This window comes from Homalodisca vitripennis, chromosome 4 (genome assembly GCF_021130785.1).
Source record: "Homalodisca vitripennis isolate AUS2020 chromosome 4, UT_GWSS_2.1, whole genome shotgun sequence".
Classification (NCBI taxonomy): Eukaryota; Metazoa; Arthropoda; class Insecta; order Hemiptera; family Cicadellidae; genus Homalodisca; species Homalodisca vitripennis.
The window spans coordinates 193,188,620-193,207,441 of record NC_060210.1 but is presented as its reverse complement, the minus strand read 5'-3'; the positions used below and the strand labels follow the sequence as shown (position 1 = coordinate 193,207,441).

The 18,822-nt window shown below is 30.9% G+C and overlaps 1 protein-coding gene across 1 annotated transcript; it reads left to right on the top strand.

Annotated features, from left to right (window-relative positions):
- Positions 1-1,994: 1,994 nt before the first annotated feature.
- LOC124361540 lies at positions 1,995-7,851 on the top strand. Its single transcript, XM_046815603.1, has 3 exons — positions 1,995-2,179; positions 5,701-5,979; positions 7,479-7,851. Exons 1-3 carry the CDS (start codon positions 1,999-2,001, stop codon positions 7,826-7,828), a joined length of 810 nt encoding a protein of 269 aa, XP_046671559.1. The 5' UTR covers positions 1,995-1,998; the 3' UTR covers positions 7,829-7,851.
- The last annotated feature ends 10,971 nt before the right edge of the window (positions 7,852-18,822 follow it).

Sequence of the window (18,822 nt, the reverse complement as noted above, 5' to 3'; positions counted from 1 at the left end):
ACATCTAAATATTTAATTTATCCTGTAAAGTTCTTTAAATTAAACAATAGTGATAGCAATTTAAGGAATGAAAATGTTACTAATTACATAAAAATATAAGCCATTAAAAAATAAGTCACATTTTAATATAAAGACATATTAAAATTCATTTAGACATGGTCTTAGTAACAAAATATAAGGTGTAAACTCGCATCACTACGGTTTTCATAAATTTAAAAAAGCTGAATAGGATATGTGTTCATATGTAGAGAAGTCCAACTCGTTATGAATGAAAACAGCCTTAGATTTGTACATATATTAATTTTAAGATCGATAACAATATACACAATTCACATCCATATTTACATAGGTTTAGATAAAATGGCAAACAAAATTATCAAATAAAATTGTGTAACGAACTTATTACAGAAAGATTTTACTAATTAATGCTACAACGGTCAATTTTACATAATTGTACAATATTACCAACGTTACAGTATTAGTGTAATTAATCAAAAATTCGTTAGCATTGATTTTTTGTTTATATAAATATTAATAGTGCTTAAACTTGTAATAGAGACAATACATAACATCTTAAAAATATAAAAGGTGACAGGTACTTGTGTTCAGGGTATAAAATACTTTTACTGGAAGGGAAGTGTGTCGTATTTCAGACAGGAATGACACACAACACCAGACAGTCACGGAAGGCACAGACCTCACATTCTATCCACTCGCTGTTGTCTCGTAAACTACTACATCTTCGGTTCATTCAAGTAGATACTTTATTTTAGCTGGGTTTTGTCTTTTACAACATGAGCTTTATTTTAGCCATAAAAATGAACCTATAAATATAAAACTTGGTTGCATAGTTAATAAAGCTTTATATTTATAAATAAGAGCATAACAATTTTTTTTACAGCAAAAATTGCAAGTAAAATTAGTAAATACCTTGCAAGAAAAGTAAAATACCTCTCAGCTTGTATAGTAAAGTTTGATAAAAGGTCCTAGAAATTAGGAAATTTGATGTACAGGTTCCCCTTGATAAAAGAATTAGCTCTGCTGAATTTGGAGAGCTCTAATAACAAAAAAGAAAAACTATGAGCTAATAAAGTAAACGAACAGTGAATAATGTAAAGTTAATCATTTTTCATTATCCGTAAACATGCCAAAAAGACACATTACGAATGGAGTGGGTACGAAAAAATTTAACATAACCTTAAATGTTGTTACTCTCATTCGATATTTCGATATCTCGCTGTACCGATGTTGAATCCAATTTTATAATAAAACTAATTCTTATTGGTTTGAAAAATGATAAGTTACATAATAGATTGATTGGTAATCTTATAAGTTAAATTAATTACAATATTCAAAAGTTATGACAAAGTGCAGTTTTCTAAAATAAACCCAAATATAGTATTTAAAAATCTTTTAAACGGCAATAACAATAATAATTAAGACATCCAATGAAAAAAAAACTGAATTAAATTATTTTCTTAATCAGTAATTACTTCTCCTTATTTATTTAAACATTTTTGTCTTTCCTTTAATAATAAAGCTGTTAATAATTTATGAGAGGTAAAACTTCGTCCATGGCCTGAAAAATGGGAGAGGCATCCCATAACTACTGTACTGTTTAGATGTGAAAAAAAATATTCGAAATTAATTCAGTATTAGTAGACGTTAAAGTCATTGCTATTTGGATTATTGGTATACTATGCTGGAGTGAAGAAATATATATCCATTATCCTTATAAACAGAAATAGCGGAACTTCTGCACATTTACAATGACCAGAAGGAAATATCAATATTACAACACATAAAAAAACAAAGTAAATTTTTATTTCAGTTTATTAATTTTTCATTCATTTTGTATATCAACACTGGTTATTAGTAGAGTGGTCAATACATAACATACAGTGAGTTTAGTAAATCAAACCTAACATCAATGAAAAGGAGGAACCCATGCTTTTAGGACGTTTAGCGATTCACTGTAGTGATAAGACGTTTATAGTGATGTTGTGTGCGGCTGTTGCCATGGTTGAGTCGGCAGTAACAATGAGCTTCAGTACAGCGATAGTCATGTACTGCCGCAGTCTTCTGCTGTTGGCGTTGCTTGAGGCTTGCTGTAGTCTTGAGCTGAAAAGATCAACGACTGAACACTCTGTCCTGTACCAATCTGACTTCATTCCTTCAGGTAATCCTACTGTAATCCCAGCATTGGCAAGTCCAATATAGGTTTTATATCGTACGAATAATTTAAGAAAGTTCCGTTTTTATTCGATTTTCATAGAATTGGATACTAAATTATATTAATTTAAAAATTTAAATTTAGTATAATGCGTATAAAAGAGTGAAATAAATGTGCTTTAATAAATAAACCACATAATGGCAACTAATTCTATAGAATTTATTTCATTACTAAGAAAATCTATTTATAGATAAATAAATTTATATTTCTATACAAAAAAATAAATAAACACACATTTATAGTACAAAACATATATAAAAATATACATGAATGTTTGTTTACAAGCGATAAATAATTAATATATTTAGTTTTTTTTCTTATATGTAGTTTATGTTATTACTGTATTTAATAGTAATAATAATAACTAAAAAGTTGTTAAAGTAGATGTACTGTTATCACGCGTTCCTTTTAGCTTGATAACGTCGTTTTTCTATTACGCTCATCCATTAAACATCTGTTAGTAAAACTCAAAATGTCCGTATTTTGTTCCTATTATAGGATTATTATAACGAAATTGAGTTTAAATTATTTTTATGTGTATTATATAACACCATGATTTATTTGGAGAGCTTCACATGCATTGAGGCAGAGTTATTTTTATTAAAGTGGTATTGATTCCTTATTTGCATACATGGATTTGAATGTTAATGTTCAGTACCTGCTTTCAGAAAATGAATTTATTTACCTTTATTGTAATGCTATACTGAAGGAGTATTCATATATTTTGGCACTAAACTGATTATTTGTCTTGTGTTCGAGGGAAAAAAGGCATATCACCGTATATGAGTTGATTTTGTATGTTTTGCCATGCAATTGGTTTATTTTGTCTTTGCATAATGTTTTACTAGATATAAGTTTTCAACGGATTGGCATGATTGCGTAATCAATTGCACTCACTGGTATTGTACTGGAAGCGGCCTATTTTCGTCAAAAAAGTATTATTTTGATCTTGATATGTGACAACGAGCTTTCAGTACGCGAACTGTTCCTTCCACAAATGCAATGCAATTTTCGTAACATACTGCAGGACACTTTAGTGAAGCCGTGGCATATGTTGGAATATAGGTAGATGACTGCTTATATCCTATATACAATGCGATAATAAATTACACAAATCATTGTCTTCACTTATTAATTATAACAATAAAGCTTAATGTTTTGGGCATTTTTCTCAGATGAAAAAAATGATTTTTTGTACTTTTTCCAAATCGGTAAACAGGACAATAAAAAATGTCACCTACAATCCTAAAATGCACAAAATTTAACAAAATTAAGCCAATCCCATTGCTTTTGAGAAAAAAACCTTGGATCCAATTCCTATACAAAAAGTTTTTAGTCTGTATAGTATAGTCTTCTCTTTATTATCTTGATGTCATTATCATGAAAATAGTATAAACTGCTTCTTGTGATTTAAACTTATCTCTTTTCAGTGTGGCTATTTACATGATCCCTTACCACTATTTCCCATTATTTACCAACACAGTAACCACGCCAATGTGGCCATCAAATAAAATAAGAGTTTAATTTAGATGTAAAGTTGAATAATCCAGTTTGAAAAATACATGTGAACGACTAAAATCTTTGTATTCTTTAATCTTTGTAACTTATAAGAAGCCAAACATTAAATTTTTCTTAGCTAATGTTTGTAATACTAATATTCATTTTTTAATCAAATGTAAAATTCCTAGACTTGAAGAGTACAAATGTTTAGCAGATTGACTTGACGCTAGATCCATGAAAGTGTAGCCCGCGATAGACACCACATGACGATTTATTGTTTTCATCAATGCGCAATAAACTCCGTAATGTGTGGTTGCAGTATTGTTCCCATTGTTTCTGCTCCTAGTTACGATGCTAGGTAACATGAAATGCATGTGTAAATTGCTGAACCATCTTAGAACCTCTTCCAAAATTCAATATGTACACCAAGTATAACAATGGAAATTAGAAAAACTGTATGTTTTATCCGCGAAGACATGGTTCCATAGTTTTGGTATGAATCTATTTTAAGTAATAGATCAAGAGAAAAAAATTGGTTCTACAAAATAAATCTTTATAAAGTAAACAAATGATAGATCAGCGTTATTCCTTGCAAAAATGGACTTTAAAGTGAAAATAATTGAAAAAAATTTAACTTATTTTAATATAAACTCATTTACTGACACCTAATTGCATTCCTAGCCTAGAGTTTGTCCAAAGCATGTATGGTTTTCATTTATAAACTTTTAATAAGGCTGATCCGTAATGAGTAAAATTGTGCAGGTGATAAATGATAAATTTTAACGAATGCGGCGTGGCGTTAGTTGATATTTTATGAACGTCATACTAAAGAAAAGTTGTCTACAGCAATTTTAAATTCTACAAAGATCATTGGGGTAGGGTATTTAAAGCAGGTATAGCCTAATCATAACGTAAAATATAGGCAGTATCTGTTTTATAATTTTTGGAAACATTAATATTACTGGATTTCGAGAAATGTAAATATTTTCATGGCAAAAACGTCTGTTGAAAAAACATTGCAACCCCTTATACTGAGCCACTTCGTGTAGCTCTAACCGAAATTTTAAAGAAGTTTCTATTCGAGATGCATCAAGTAAAATTTAAAAAAAGTAATATTTTACTCCTTGTCCAACTCGTAATGAAAATAAAGTTAACAAATTAATAAAGTATGACTATGCCAGACAAAGTGTCATGAAACAATTAATAAAACATTTTCATAAAAAACTGGTCATACAATACAATTGTATAGATATTCACATGCTGTAGTGTTTCACTCTTCAAATTTTGTAACATAAAAATGTCTCATACGATTGATGATATAGTTCAATTTCAATTACGTAAATCATATTTTAACAATGGAAATTTCAAAAATTAGTAAACGAAACATCTTTATAAAGCTAAATTTAATGTAACTGATAGTAGAGAAACTAAGAGGTTATTGTTAAGATAACCCGTTTATCTTCAACAATATTAAAAGCTAATGTAGTGGAAAAATTTTTCCAAATCTTATAAAATGAAGGAATGAATATTTCTTATAATAAATTACTACCCTTGAACTAATGCTCCTTATCAGTATAGTAAGCATATTTTAATAAAAGTGTTCTTGTGTAAGTATATTTATTTTGTTTTAAGTGAAACCTAAGGTAAGCTTCTTTATATACTTACATACCCAACAGTCGTGTATAATCAGTAAACATTAAAAATACCCTAGTTCAGTTTTTCGTATGTATAAAATAAGTAAAACCGTTTATTTTAAATACAAAAATAAAAAAGTACGTGATTATTCGTGTATAACTGTATAAGATTTTACTATGTTCAAAACACGAAAGCATATTGGAAAATTTTATAAATTAATTTAAAACTCTTCAATATTCAACTTAAAACCGGAGGAACACGTTATATTGTAAATAATGAAATGAAATATTGTATATAAAACAATTAAGTATATACCTTGTGCCCTGTTGCAGAACTGCCTTCCGAAGAACTTTGTTATGAGGACCTACCATCGTTGTTATGCAGCGTCAGATGTTACGAGATGTCGCAGAAACCTTACTGTAACAAGACTACACATCGGTGTAAGTGTGGATCCTCGGTGGATCTGGATCACAACACTCCAGGACATCACATATCCAGTCTTCCCATGTTTGCCCGCAATCACTGGACATCCCTTGACAGGTCTCAACAAAGTATCCAGGATACTCGAAGCAATACGAAATCACCTAAAGAGCATCTGTCTTATAACGACAGTGAGTAAATATGCGAGTACTTTAAAGGTTTTATGTAAGAAAATAACCTAGCCTTGTATGAAAAAGTTTATACCTCTCACTTGAACCGACAATGGGTACAACAAGAGCTGGTGTGTCACATATACATGGGCAACAATATGCTTATCCAAGTTTACCACATCACTAACCGCAATTGTCGAGATATTGGGGGAGAAAGGTTGTTCGATAGGTTTAGCCTACAACGGAGAATAACTGTTGGAGTGGTTGGAGCTCTCTTGTTGTTGAATGTTGTTGCTAGCCTGGACATGAGGAAGTGTTGTTCCCTGCCCGCTTTGACTGGAGAGGTTGGAGAAAAGCTGACCTGCCCTTCTTCTAAGTTGACAGAACAAAATGCAGTGCCCGTCATTAAGAAAAAACCGTCTTATAGAAATCCCATATATGACTACTCAAAATGTTATCTTTTAACGTAAAACTGGGTTTTAACCATCGTTTTATTTGAAAAACTCTTAGAAATAAAATATCTTACGATGCTTTAAATTTCATTGGAAAAGATTAAAAAAAAGAATGAATAATAATGACGAAATTTAAAGATGCCAAGGTAGTGCTTTCCTACATAGCGCAAAATCGAACAATTTCCCCCTTTTTTGAACTTCAAAACCACTATTTATTTGGTATTATATAATTGGTATTTTCTTTCGCCGGTGTGATTCGAGTCCAGGATTTTTATTTGAGGTGGCCTTTTATCATTGGCTCACTCGAATTTCTCTCCTAGCCTAATTTGACGTGACACAATGTATTTTAAACTACATAATAAATAAATTATGTTATTTTATACCTAAATTATGTTACAACTAAATAGTTTGTATTTATATTAAAAACACTTTTAACCAATCAAAATGAGGGTTATCACTGTACTTTTATAATTACGTAGAGTATATGTATTGAGTTATTATTTTAAAGCTTAATTTTCTAAACTCGAAAAGTTGCGTATCCTAAAAATAAAAGATGCTGTTCATCCTAATCGTTTTAAATGTATATTCTCATGGAGGCAAATAGTATTTTCTTCTATTGTTCTGAACTATCAATAAATACCAAACTGGAATGTAGAATTTTTTTCTGTACAATGAAATTAGTATAAATTAACATTTTCCATCGTTATATGGTACAAAACGTGTAACACTTCATTTCAAGGTTTAAAATATACCCAGTTAATCAGTTTCGACACTTTTGTAGTGGCAATCTATTGGTACGCTTAACGTGGTCGGTTAAATGGTATTTTATACAATAAATCTCTTACATCATTATGGCAAGGATGGTATATCTCAATCCTCGAAATGTACTGTTATACATTTCTTAACATATAAAGTTGACAAATGTCTGAAATCCTATTATCCTTTCAAACCGTTATCGCCAATAAAAACAATACAAAAACTTAAAACTAATTATTTCTATAATAATACAAATATATTAAATTTCCAGTCATTTTTCTTGAAATTAACGTGCAATTGCGAATTTCTCAGGTGCAGGGACAAACGTGGATGGTTCGCCCGAAGAAACTCATCACTTCACCATTTACTCCTTAATTGACATCAGTAAGATTTTCGGGTTCAACGATAAAAACGTCAGTTCCTCAGAAGATGTCGATGACGTTGATACGAAGTCTCTGCCTGAGAACTCCACAGAGACTGCATTTTTCTCTGGTGAAAAATTAAGACACGACTGGAGCACCGAGGCTTACACGACCGTCTTGGCTGTGATCCTTATTTTCCTACTTATTCTGTTATTGGTCTCCTACTACTGCAAGAAGAGGAAGGACCAGAGAAATGCAGAGAGTATCTTTAAGACTGTAAATGTATCCTCAAATAAATGAGAAATTATAAGTTATACTAGAAACATATAGTAAAACTACTTTAATCAAATCTAACCAATCTCGTTCAATTTATGCGGGTTTATTTGAAAAAAAAAAATGTAGAACTGTGCTTTAACATATTTCCATTTTTAGAGGAGAGAAGCTATTAACAGAGGTTATATAACAATATTAGATATTTAAAAACTGTAGGGTTCTTTGCTCATAATGATATCCTTTATGAAATCACTGTAATAGAATATTACTCAAATGGAAATTAGGAATCCAATCAGGGATAAAAAGTATAACAGTAAATAAGTTGTATTAAAGTAAAGGTCAATAATTTATGATGTTTATCGATTCACCCATTTTGAACAATATTTTTATAATTACATTAACTGTATTGTGAGACATGTACACAGTATGTGATGTGATTTAATAGGATCACATCACATCTGAGATAATACTTCAATCGAGATAACATTTTGAAACGTTATATCTACGGTTTTGTACGGAATTGTATGTAGTTTTTGGCTTAAAGTGTTTATATTTTATTGTATTTGGAAGGTATGTAAATCAAATATTATTTGACTACATCGAATAATATTTTATCCAGGCTTAAATAAGAACCTTTAGTAATAGGTAAAAGCTTAAAAATATGAGTTTAGAGAGAATTTGATAATTGCTAGGGCCGTATTAATCAACGATTACAATCAGAAATGTGTGCTTAATGCCCCACAATCTTTTATGACGTATAAACCGATCAATAAAAACCAACCTTTTACTACTTTCCCTATAGCAGGCAATTGCTACGACAGTGCCAGAACAGTAAATGCACAGTTTAATATAGATATCATTATTTAACAAATCCACTAATTATTTTAATTTTTAGTGTATTGTTTCAGTGGAAATAAAGAAACTGAATCATCATATTTTAGAGGAGGGTCATTAATGCTAAGAGAGGATTTATAACAGAGAAATTCACAATGCCATTAAAATTATAAACAGTACTAATCTTTGTTTTGAATTCAGGTTATTGCTCAAGGTCCCTGCCTTTCTTCCACTCCTTCAAATGACGTAGTTTATAAAGCTAATTGTCCTTACTATATATTCTGTCTAGTTACAGTCTCTCAAAAAATTTACTGTCACCGTACTTGGCGAAAGAATTGAATTACAATCTCAAGTATTTTAATAATTATCCTCTCGGATTGCTACGAAAGAACTATGAAATGTTCTTTTGCTTACAATTTATTTTTGAGACAAAGAAGCAGATGATTTTAATTTAACAACCGTAACTTTTTTCACCTTTAGGTTAAAATAGCTCCTCGTATTCTCTTACCCATACTTTCTCTCATCTGTGGCGAAGTGTTAGCTCACTAACGCCATCTTGTCATCAAAGGAACGGTTAGGAAAGTAAGCAGGGCTGTCATCAGGTCTCTATTAGATAATATTTATATTAATTGATTTTAAGATGGGCTATTTATTACTGTTCCTTTACGTAGGTCTCGTGTCAACTCTTACACTCTTGAAAATTTTCGGAATTTTAAATAGTTAAATAAGTCACATCTCATAACTATAACATAACTTTTCCAATATATATTTAACCTTTGTAACATTCCTTACCGTCAGGCTACTCCCGATATATATATATATATATATACATATATATATATATATATATATATATATATATATATATATATATATATATTACCACAAATCATAGTAAAATACCATGATTTAAAAACAGAGCTTTTGAAGTATTTTTCCAGTATGGAAAATTAGAAGGGGCTTTAGTTTAGATTGACAAAGAACTGAGAAACAACTAAGACGAAAACGTTGATAATGATTTCGTCTTATATAAGGTGCTTCACAAGAAGTTTATTAGTTTTCTAATAGTGTGGGAGCCAAGAGCTAATTTGTGGTTTCCATAATATAGGAAATAAATATTTATGTGATAAAATGCCAGACCTTTAGCTATTTAACGAAACCCGACAGTCTCCTCATACTTGACAATCCACTCGTTCTCAAGGCAATGTAACTATATCCAACACTGGTATCCAATGATGAATCCAGATAGTATGGTATAGTGGAAATGTATGTAAAGTACGTGTATGATTCACTATTTCAAAACCATGCCTAATGGCATAGCCCTTTGGGTTTGCGATGAAATAATTTGCACATAATTTTATACTATACTCCTAATTTACTTTTAGTTCCTAATTTTGATTTACCTAATTAGCATTGGGATTTTCTAAAGATAATAAACAAAGCTCATTCTAGTTAGTTATGTATATGTTACGTGATGAATAAAGATATTAATGCTGAACAAAGAAAATTCAAACAAAAGAGCAATTTGGCTCCAGCTGTGAGATGACGGAAGACAAAAGGGTACGTAAAACGTTTTCTGTCTCCTGAACAATTAGGTACGTTATGTAAATCCTTTGATAAATGTTTATACTTCCTTTGTCAAAATACTTATGTTGAAGAAAACCATTGTGCATGTATCTTTTAGACATATTACTTTCTAAACATACCCCACACAGTTTGATTTGTTTGCCATGACGAGATAATCTTTTTCGAATAATAAATTTTTAATATATTACTTTAAATTAGTGTGACTGTCTATAATGGTACTCAAATAACAGTATGTAGATGAAAAATAAATTTAATAGATGTTAATTATAGTGTGTTTCAATGAGTTTAAGTAATCTATTTTTCGTAACTTAAACGATCTGGGGAAAAGAGTAGCCTATAACTAGCTCGTGTTTGTAAACATAAAAATAATATCTGTAAACACTCAAAATTAATTTTTTAGCAGCTGCTGCTTGTAGTATAAGCCGCAGTAATCGTCAAATTGTAAAATAAGTTTTTAAGGTTTTCGGTAATATTTTAAATACCATTTCTGAATACAGAAGCGTCGGCATTGGTTTGATCACGCTTGAAGTTTTTGTAGGCGTTTAAAAGACTTTTTTTGCTTACATTTATTAACATTTGCTTAAGATTGTGACTTTTTTACTACATACATAAAGGATATGAGAGAATAACATGTTTTAGGTATAAGGAAATATATATATATATATATATATTATATATATATATATATATATATATATATATATAAGAAAACGTGTTATTTTTAATTTGCTCTTAATTAAATGTGCAATATTTTAAAAGACAAGTTATTAAAAACACGCCACCACTTAAAGCTATAACTTATGAATAAAATGTACAACATTTATTATCCCGTTTTATATTCAGGATTACAGTATAATCCTTGCTCTTGTTCCTGCCTACAAGCAGGTGTTTGACTTGTATAACACACTCAGCTGTCAGACTGACTGGCAGGTCTATTATTGTCTGACAGGACGATACGTCAAGGCTCCCCTTGCTAGAGATGCTGAATTCCCCTTTGAAATTGTAAGTTAACCAATCACTAAATTATGCTTTTAAGTAATGGGTTCGGGTCGTAAAAGTGATATTTATTCATTTTTCCTTACATCTGTAGAAATCGTTTTTAATACTAGTGTACGCAACATGTACACCAAACATGTTTTAGTATTTATTATTTGTATAATATTTGTTTTTATGATGAGGAAAACGGGGTTTTTTCGAAAAGTTTTTATCGTTCAGTAATAAAAGAACAAAATATTATGTTTTAATATCTGCAATCGGACATATAGTACATAGGCTATAAATAAATAATCTAACTTACAACTGCAATTTCTAAAAACATGTACTAAAATAAAACGCCGTTTATGAAAAGTGAACTAAAGCAGCTTCTCTTTAGTAGTTAAGAGTTTGTTGCCATCTCAGTTCATTCACAATATATTTTATACGATAATAAGGATATAAATTAAGTTTGAATATAAACATTGTGAGAATTGAACATTAAGGAATTAAGAACAGAAAAAAAGGATTTGGGGCTTGTAAATAAAAAGTAAATGTTAATTATAGGCAAAATTTTAATTATAATTGGGAATTTATCAATATTAATCAATGTTAGTGACGATAAATTGACGATAAAGATTCAAACAGTAATAATCAATCCTTAGATGGCTGAATTGGGAAAACCCCCCCCCCCCCACTACCAAACTATGGTATGCTCTGTCTATAGCTCACCTCTGCGATGTCGGAGCGTTATATTCCACGTGGCTTGTGGCAATATGTAGGACTGTTGCCTATATAGAGGACAGCGATGTATATAACACACAACAGCAGATATTCACGACAGGCACAGTCGATAATCTGGATACTTCCTGTGTCTGTAGCGCACCTCTGCGATGTCGGAGCGTTATATTCCACGTGGCTTGTGACAATATGTAGGACTGTTGCCTATATAGAGGAGAGCGATTCATATAACACACAACAGCAGACAGTCACGGCAGGCACAGTCGATAATCTGGATACTTCCTGTGCCTGTAGCTCACCTCTGCGATGTCGGAACGTTATATGTCACGTGGCTTGTGGCAATATGTAGGACTGTTGCCTATATAGAGGAGAGCGATTCATATAACACACAACAGCAGACAGTCACGGCAGGCACAGTCGATAATCTGGATACTTCCTGTGCCTGTAGCTCACCTCTGCGATGTCGGAACATTATATTCCACGTGGCTTGTGGCTACATGTAGTACTGTTGCCTATATAGAGGAGAGCGATGCATATAACACACAACAGCAGACAGTCACGGCAGACACAGTCAATAATCTGGATACTTCCTGTGCCTGTAGCTCACCTCTGCGATGTCGGAAAGTTATATTCCACGTGGATTGTGGCAATATGTAGGACTGTTGCCTATATAGAGGAGAGCGATGCATATAACACACAACAGCAGACAGTCACGACAGGCTCAGTCGATAATCTGGATACTTCCTGTGTCTGTAGCTCACCTCTGCGATGTCGGAACGTTATATTCCACGTGGCTTGTGGCTACATGTAGTACTGTTGCCTATATAGAGGAGAGCGATGTATATAACACACAACAGCAGACAGTCACGGCAGGCACAGTCGATAATCTGGATACTTTCTGTGTCTGTAGCTCACCTCTGCGATGTCGGAGCGTTATATTCCACGTGGCTTGTGGCTACATGTAGTACTGTTGCCTATATAGAGGAGAGCGATGCATATAACACACAACAGCAGACAGTCACGGCAGGCACAGTCGATAATCTGGATACTTCCTGTGTCTGTAGCTCACCTCTGCGATGTCGGAACGTTATATTCCACGTGGCTTGTGGCTACATGTAGTACTGTTGCCTATATAGAGGAGAGCGATGTATATAACACACAACAGCAGACAGTCACGGCAGGCACAGTCGATAATCTGGATACTTCCTGTGCCTGTAGCTCACCTCTGCGATGTCGGAACGTTATATTCCACGTGGCTTGTGGCTACATGTAGTACTGTTGCCTATATAGAGGAGAGCGATGCATATAACACACAACAGCAGACAGTCACGGCAGGCACAGTCGATAATCTGGATACTTCCTTTGTCAGTAGCTCACCTCTGCGATGTCGGAGTGTTATATTCCACGTGGCTTGTGGCAATATCGTTTTATGTTTTCTATTTGACTGGAATATTGTATACAAAATTAGTCATACCTCTTATATATTCATAGTTACATCCTATAAATAATATTTCCTGAAGTATGTATTAAGTCTGTCAAAAAACTGGTCATGGTCTATAAAAAATGGAGCCACATACATTCTTCCTTTGTGGCGGAATGACTTAAGTTTGTGTACACCTCACAGCCAGCGATTTCACCTACTATACAATTTGAGTGTGTTCCCATATTATTAATGGGATGTGTATAGGCACAGTTTATAGAAGGGCATCACGTTTTTTAACCATAAGATGGTGGATTTATAAACAAATAGTTGCAGGTAACGTTGTAAAGGATATCTATAAGGGAAGAAATACCAATTCAGGTCATTAAACTTACAAGTGAAAAGTGAAGTTTTCATAAATGGTTTGGAAATTTTTACAATGTACCAAACTGTAGTGCCCATTTATATATATATATATATATATATATATATATATATATATATATATATATATAAATTTATCCTCAACAATTTTGTTTTCATGTATTAAAATATTCGTAAAAACTTAAATAAAAAAATAAAAAAACATAAACTGTTCAGTAAATATAGTGGATATGATTTGAGAAAACCCCAACTCATGAATGGTTTTTAGACGTAAAAAAAAACATTATTTTCTGCTTGCTACTAATTTCTCTTACAGAAAACGAATGCTGTAGAATGGAATTCTAGAAAGCAACCTAATAATAAAGATCGAGTTGTCAGATAATTATTGAGATAAAGATTTGGTGAAAATACATTAAAATAATTTCAATTTAAAATTACACCTATTACACCCATATCGTATGATGGTGACAATGTAATATGAGTAGATTTTTAAAATCTTGTGATAAATTTATTTAGATTCTTTGTATTGTATTTAAATGAATTTTAAACATTTACAAATGGTTGTTATATGTATGAAAACTACCATTAGATACTTAAAACTTTGTTTCGTAGTATTTTTTTTAAAATTATTTTGAAACTTGTTAGTAGGTGTTAACAAATCCTACCCTTAATAATATACGCATGAAAAGTACTTTATGAATGAAACTATGATGTATTTTATATTAAATGTTCCACTTTAATTTACAAGTAAACAAAAACTAAAGCTTCGTAAACAAAGTTTTCCCTCAGTGAGATTTTTATCTCATGAAACTACTACATGACAGCGTATACAATACATCATGTATGACATGAATAGGCTGAACCCTGAGAGCGTCATACATCACTAAAACAGTAGGAAGACAAGGTTAATATATTTGCATTGTCCGGTGAGCTAATGGAAACTCTCGTTAACAACGTGCCAGTGGGGAGTGTTCTAACACGTTGGGGCGCTTTGTTTGGTTAAATTTGTATTGTTTTCTACAACAATAAGTACCAAAACAACATTCACTTGTATATTATGCTGTTGTGGAATTTATACGTTTTTCAATTTTTCCTAGCGCTGATTTTACATTATTTGAAACTTAGTGATTGTAGACTTGCATAATTATTTCGTCTACAAAATATAAATATTGAGTGAAATTGGCATAAATGTTACGATCGAATATAGCATTTTGGTTGTCGTCTATAGCAAGAAACAAGTAAAACTCCCTTTAAGTAACTACGATGAATAACACGAATTGTTATCCCCTGAGCAATGCCGTATAGAGGGGATCAAATTTAGAAACAAATTATATACAATATATAACATTATAGACATATATAAATATTTCTCATGTTGAAACCTGTTATGACCAAAAACCTGCCGAAATTTTATTACAATATTATTTATTCTTATATTTATTTTCTTTTTCACAAGATTTTCTACATTAAAGAAAAATATTGATTAAAGCTCAGCCAAATCTCATCATATGCACCATAATAAAAATCAATGACCCTCATATATAACTGAAGCGTCATGCGAAATGTCAATTATATTGGCAAGTTAATCTTCGTAATTTCGTGTGGACATACAGACATATTGAATGACAAACTGACAGACATACGAACAGAAATGAAATTTTCCAGGCCTTCACACAGTCATAGGCTTCACTAAATCTCAGCCAATAAATTTTATCACAGTTTACTTAAATTTTAGGTTAAAACTATAAAATTCAATGGGTGTTAGTTGTGTTTTCTAACACACGAGTTTTGGTAATTTCCCCTCGTTCAGAAGTACAATAAATATGTAACCCTACGTTTTTAGACCTGCAATCTGATATATTCCTCAGGTAGATAAACATGTAACTAATCTGACATATAATATAATCGTTGTGATTCCTGACAGGCATGTCACAACGATCTGGTATGATTTGTTTATTTTAATATATATTATAGTTAGGTGTTAATTAAGATGATTTATATGCCTGAGGAAGAGATAAGATTACGGATCTCGGAAATAGTGTTACTGAGTTTTGTATCACTGAACGATGACAAATGTCCAAACATAACTGTTCATTTTACAATCTTTCCATCATCAAAAACAACCTTTAAAAAAATACTGGTATGCATTGATTTGAAGTTATACGTAAAATAATATATGTATTCAATAGTTAAGTACATACGAACAGTAAAAAGATTAAAAATAGAGTTATAAAGTGGCAACTGTATACCAATATTACTAAGTTAAGAAGTCTGAAAATAATCAACTGTATACTGTACAAACATTATTAAGTAAACTACTCTGAAAGGTATTAGGAAAAGGTTAATTGCAGCTTTAAGAAGAAATCTCAAAGTAATACTTGTGTGTCTTGGAAGTTTGTAACTTATAATTGGTTGATCCCTCGTAATTAAGCCCTGGTATTATACCCTACTCTCGTTCGACGACCACTGATCCCTAATAATGGCTTCTAGTCCTTCATAATTGAGGTTATTAAGTGTTCCACGTGAAGCTTTAAAATTATTGGCGAAGACCTGAATTTTATATTGTTCCTCCAATAAACCAACATGATTTTTTTCTCGTTATATTTGTGCCAATTTAAAATTACCTTCCCCATAGTGAGGATAAAAAGATTTATTACACTATTTAATATTTCACCGCCATAAGTTTATTATTTACTATCCCTATAACCTTCCGTAAGTTTCCAAACTGTTCACGTATATATTTTGTATATAATAAATCACTTTCCGTTTAGTAAAAATTATAACACTATCTGTCAATAGGGGAATACATTTCAAAAGTATTACTTTTAGTAATTATATATACTTTTTTTGAAACTATTCAATTCACCGTATTTATAGATAAACAATAGGTTCACATTTGTTTGTAAAAGTAAAGTTTATAAATAAGTAACTTTCATAATAAATTGTTATATACAGAAAAATTAAAATGTTAATTTAAAAATTGTTTAACTAAGTAGTTGAAATCATTTAAAGAACGAAAAATAGTTTCTAAAACACGAAGGGAGGTAAAATTTCATTTCATCGTGTAACTTTCGTAGGTTATTTATCATCCGAACAATTTTAAACATGTTAAGCCTAACGACAAATTGTGAGTACAAAATTAAATAAATAGGATGTAATAGTTTATTATTTGAATATTTTTTTTACGATTTAAATGTACTTTCCCCAACCCCGTCGGCAATCTGTTCAGAGGAGAGAGAGAATAGTCGTGTCTTTATAATGTAGCAGCATAGCAGTTTAAACTCTAACCATTATAACCACGTATACCTTACTTCATTATAACTTGCTAGACTAAAAGTATATAACAAAGTTTAGAACTTGTAATCACAATAAAATTCTCTTTGTTCCGTTGTCTCTTAACTTTTCCTTAGTAAAACCTAATTTAAATTATTAAGGTATCCTTACCACTTTAAATTAACTATATCATTTTTTATAAATAAAAACTGTTAAAACAAAACTAAAAGTTCGGTAGTACAGTTTTTACCGTGAAACTATAGTCAGTAGTCAGTTCATAATTTCCTATGATATTTAATTTATTGAAGCCTTCACAGTTATTAAAGTTAGACGATTTTGTTTCTTGTAAAATACGGGTAAAATTTATATTCTTAAATAATATAAATATACGAGTAGCTACTCGTATTATTTATATTTAAAAAAAGAAAGATATAGCTATATCTTTTTGTATGGTGAGTTGAATTTCAAACTAGTTTAACTTAATTGATAGTTTCAGTTTTAGATCTGTTGAAGAAAATAACACAAGGCCTAAATATTTCAATATTTCATTAATAAGTAGAGAGTAAACAATGTAAACTTAATTGCCAAAATAAGTAAACGTAATAATGACACAGGCCACGTAAACATCAGAGCTAAAAGTTCTTTTCATAAATAAAAAAAACACATTACATCAGAAATTAAGATTGTCCATGAGATATTTCCTGAGACATAAGAAAACTTTATAATCAATTACCAATAAACCAATAAATGTTTCAGTTTCATATTGAAAAGAATCAGGTTTCAATATCCTGGAGTTCTTGGTTCAATATATGGTTTCACAATCAGTATTTATTATAATTCTAATAAAATATTGTAATGCGAAATTTGTTATGAGTTCTTATATTATTATCTACGTAATACTCTTTTATTTTAAACGTAGAAAGTTATAAGAAACTTAAAGGTATCGGTTATTAAGGCTGTAAATTCTTCTTCCAAGAAATATCTCTTTTACAACTAGACGCTTATAATAGTAAAAGAAAATATCACTATTTCACTTCTAAAAGAAATTGTACATATCAATTTGAGGGTTTGTCTGATTAATACTACTAGCATGAGACACATATCAAACTCATGTTACTCGTGAATTAATAATTTTCAAACTCTTTATTTAATAAAATTTTATAAGTCCATAAAAAATTGTTAATTCCATTTTACTTTAAATTTAGAAGATAAAATAAAAACATCTTCTTTGGTGTCCTCTTAGTTATAATTTTACTGTTAATGTACTCTCAAGCTTGTCAAATTTCTCCACAAATATTTCTTTTACAACTGGACGTCTCTATTAGTAACACAAAATATATCTATTTCACGTCTAAAACAATCCAAATATGATGCGAGACCATCTGATTGATTCGACCAGCATAAAGCACGTCTCAAATTCATATAATTCAACAGCATTGCTGATGAAATTTCCAAGAACTCCTCCTGTTCCAATGCCAATTACTTGGAGTACAAATATTAAGATCTCTCACGAACAATAGAACCACGTGCTCATACAAGTGCACATTATCTAGGCTTTACCTCGTTAGTAACACTAATTAAATCGATCTCGTCTTTAATTGCAACTTCGTGAGCCAGCGGCTGCATTTGACAATTTTAACTGTTCACCATCAATTACAATTCCAAAACATGCAAAGATTTTGCTCTTCACAGGTGAGTCCAAAATTTAAAAAAATTCTTCTTATGCTCTAATGGTGTTCATATAGGTTTGCGGAGACTTAAAATACTTAAATATATTTGAAAATTTAATAACTGAAAGTGATAAAATGAA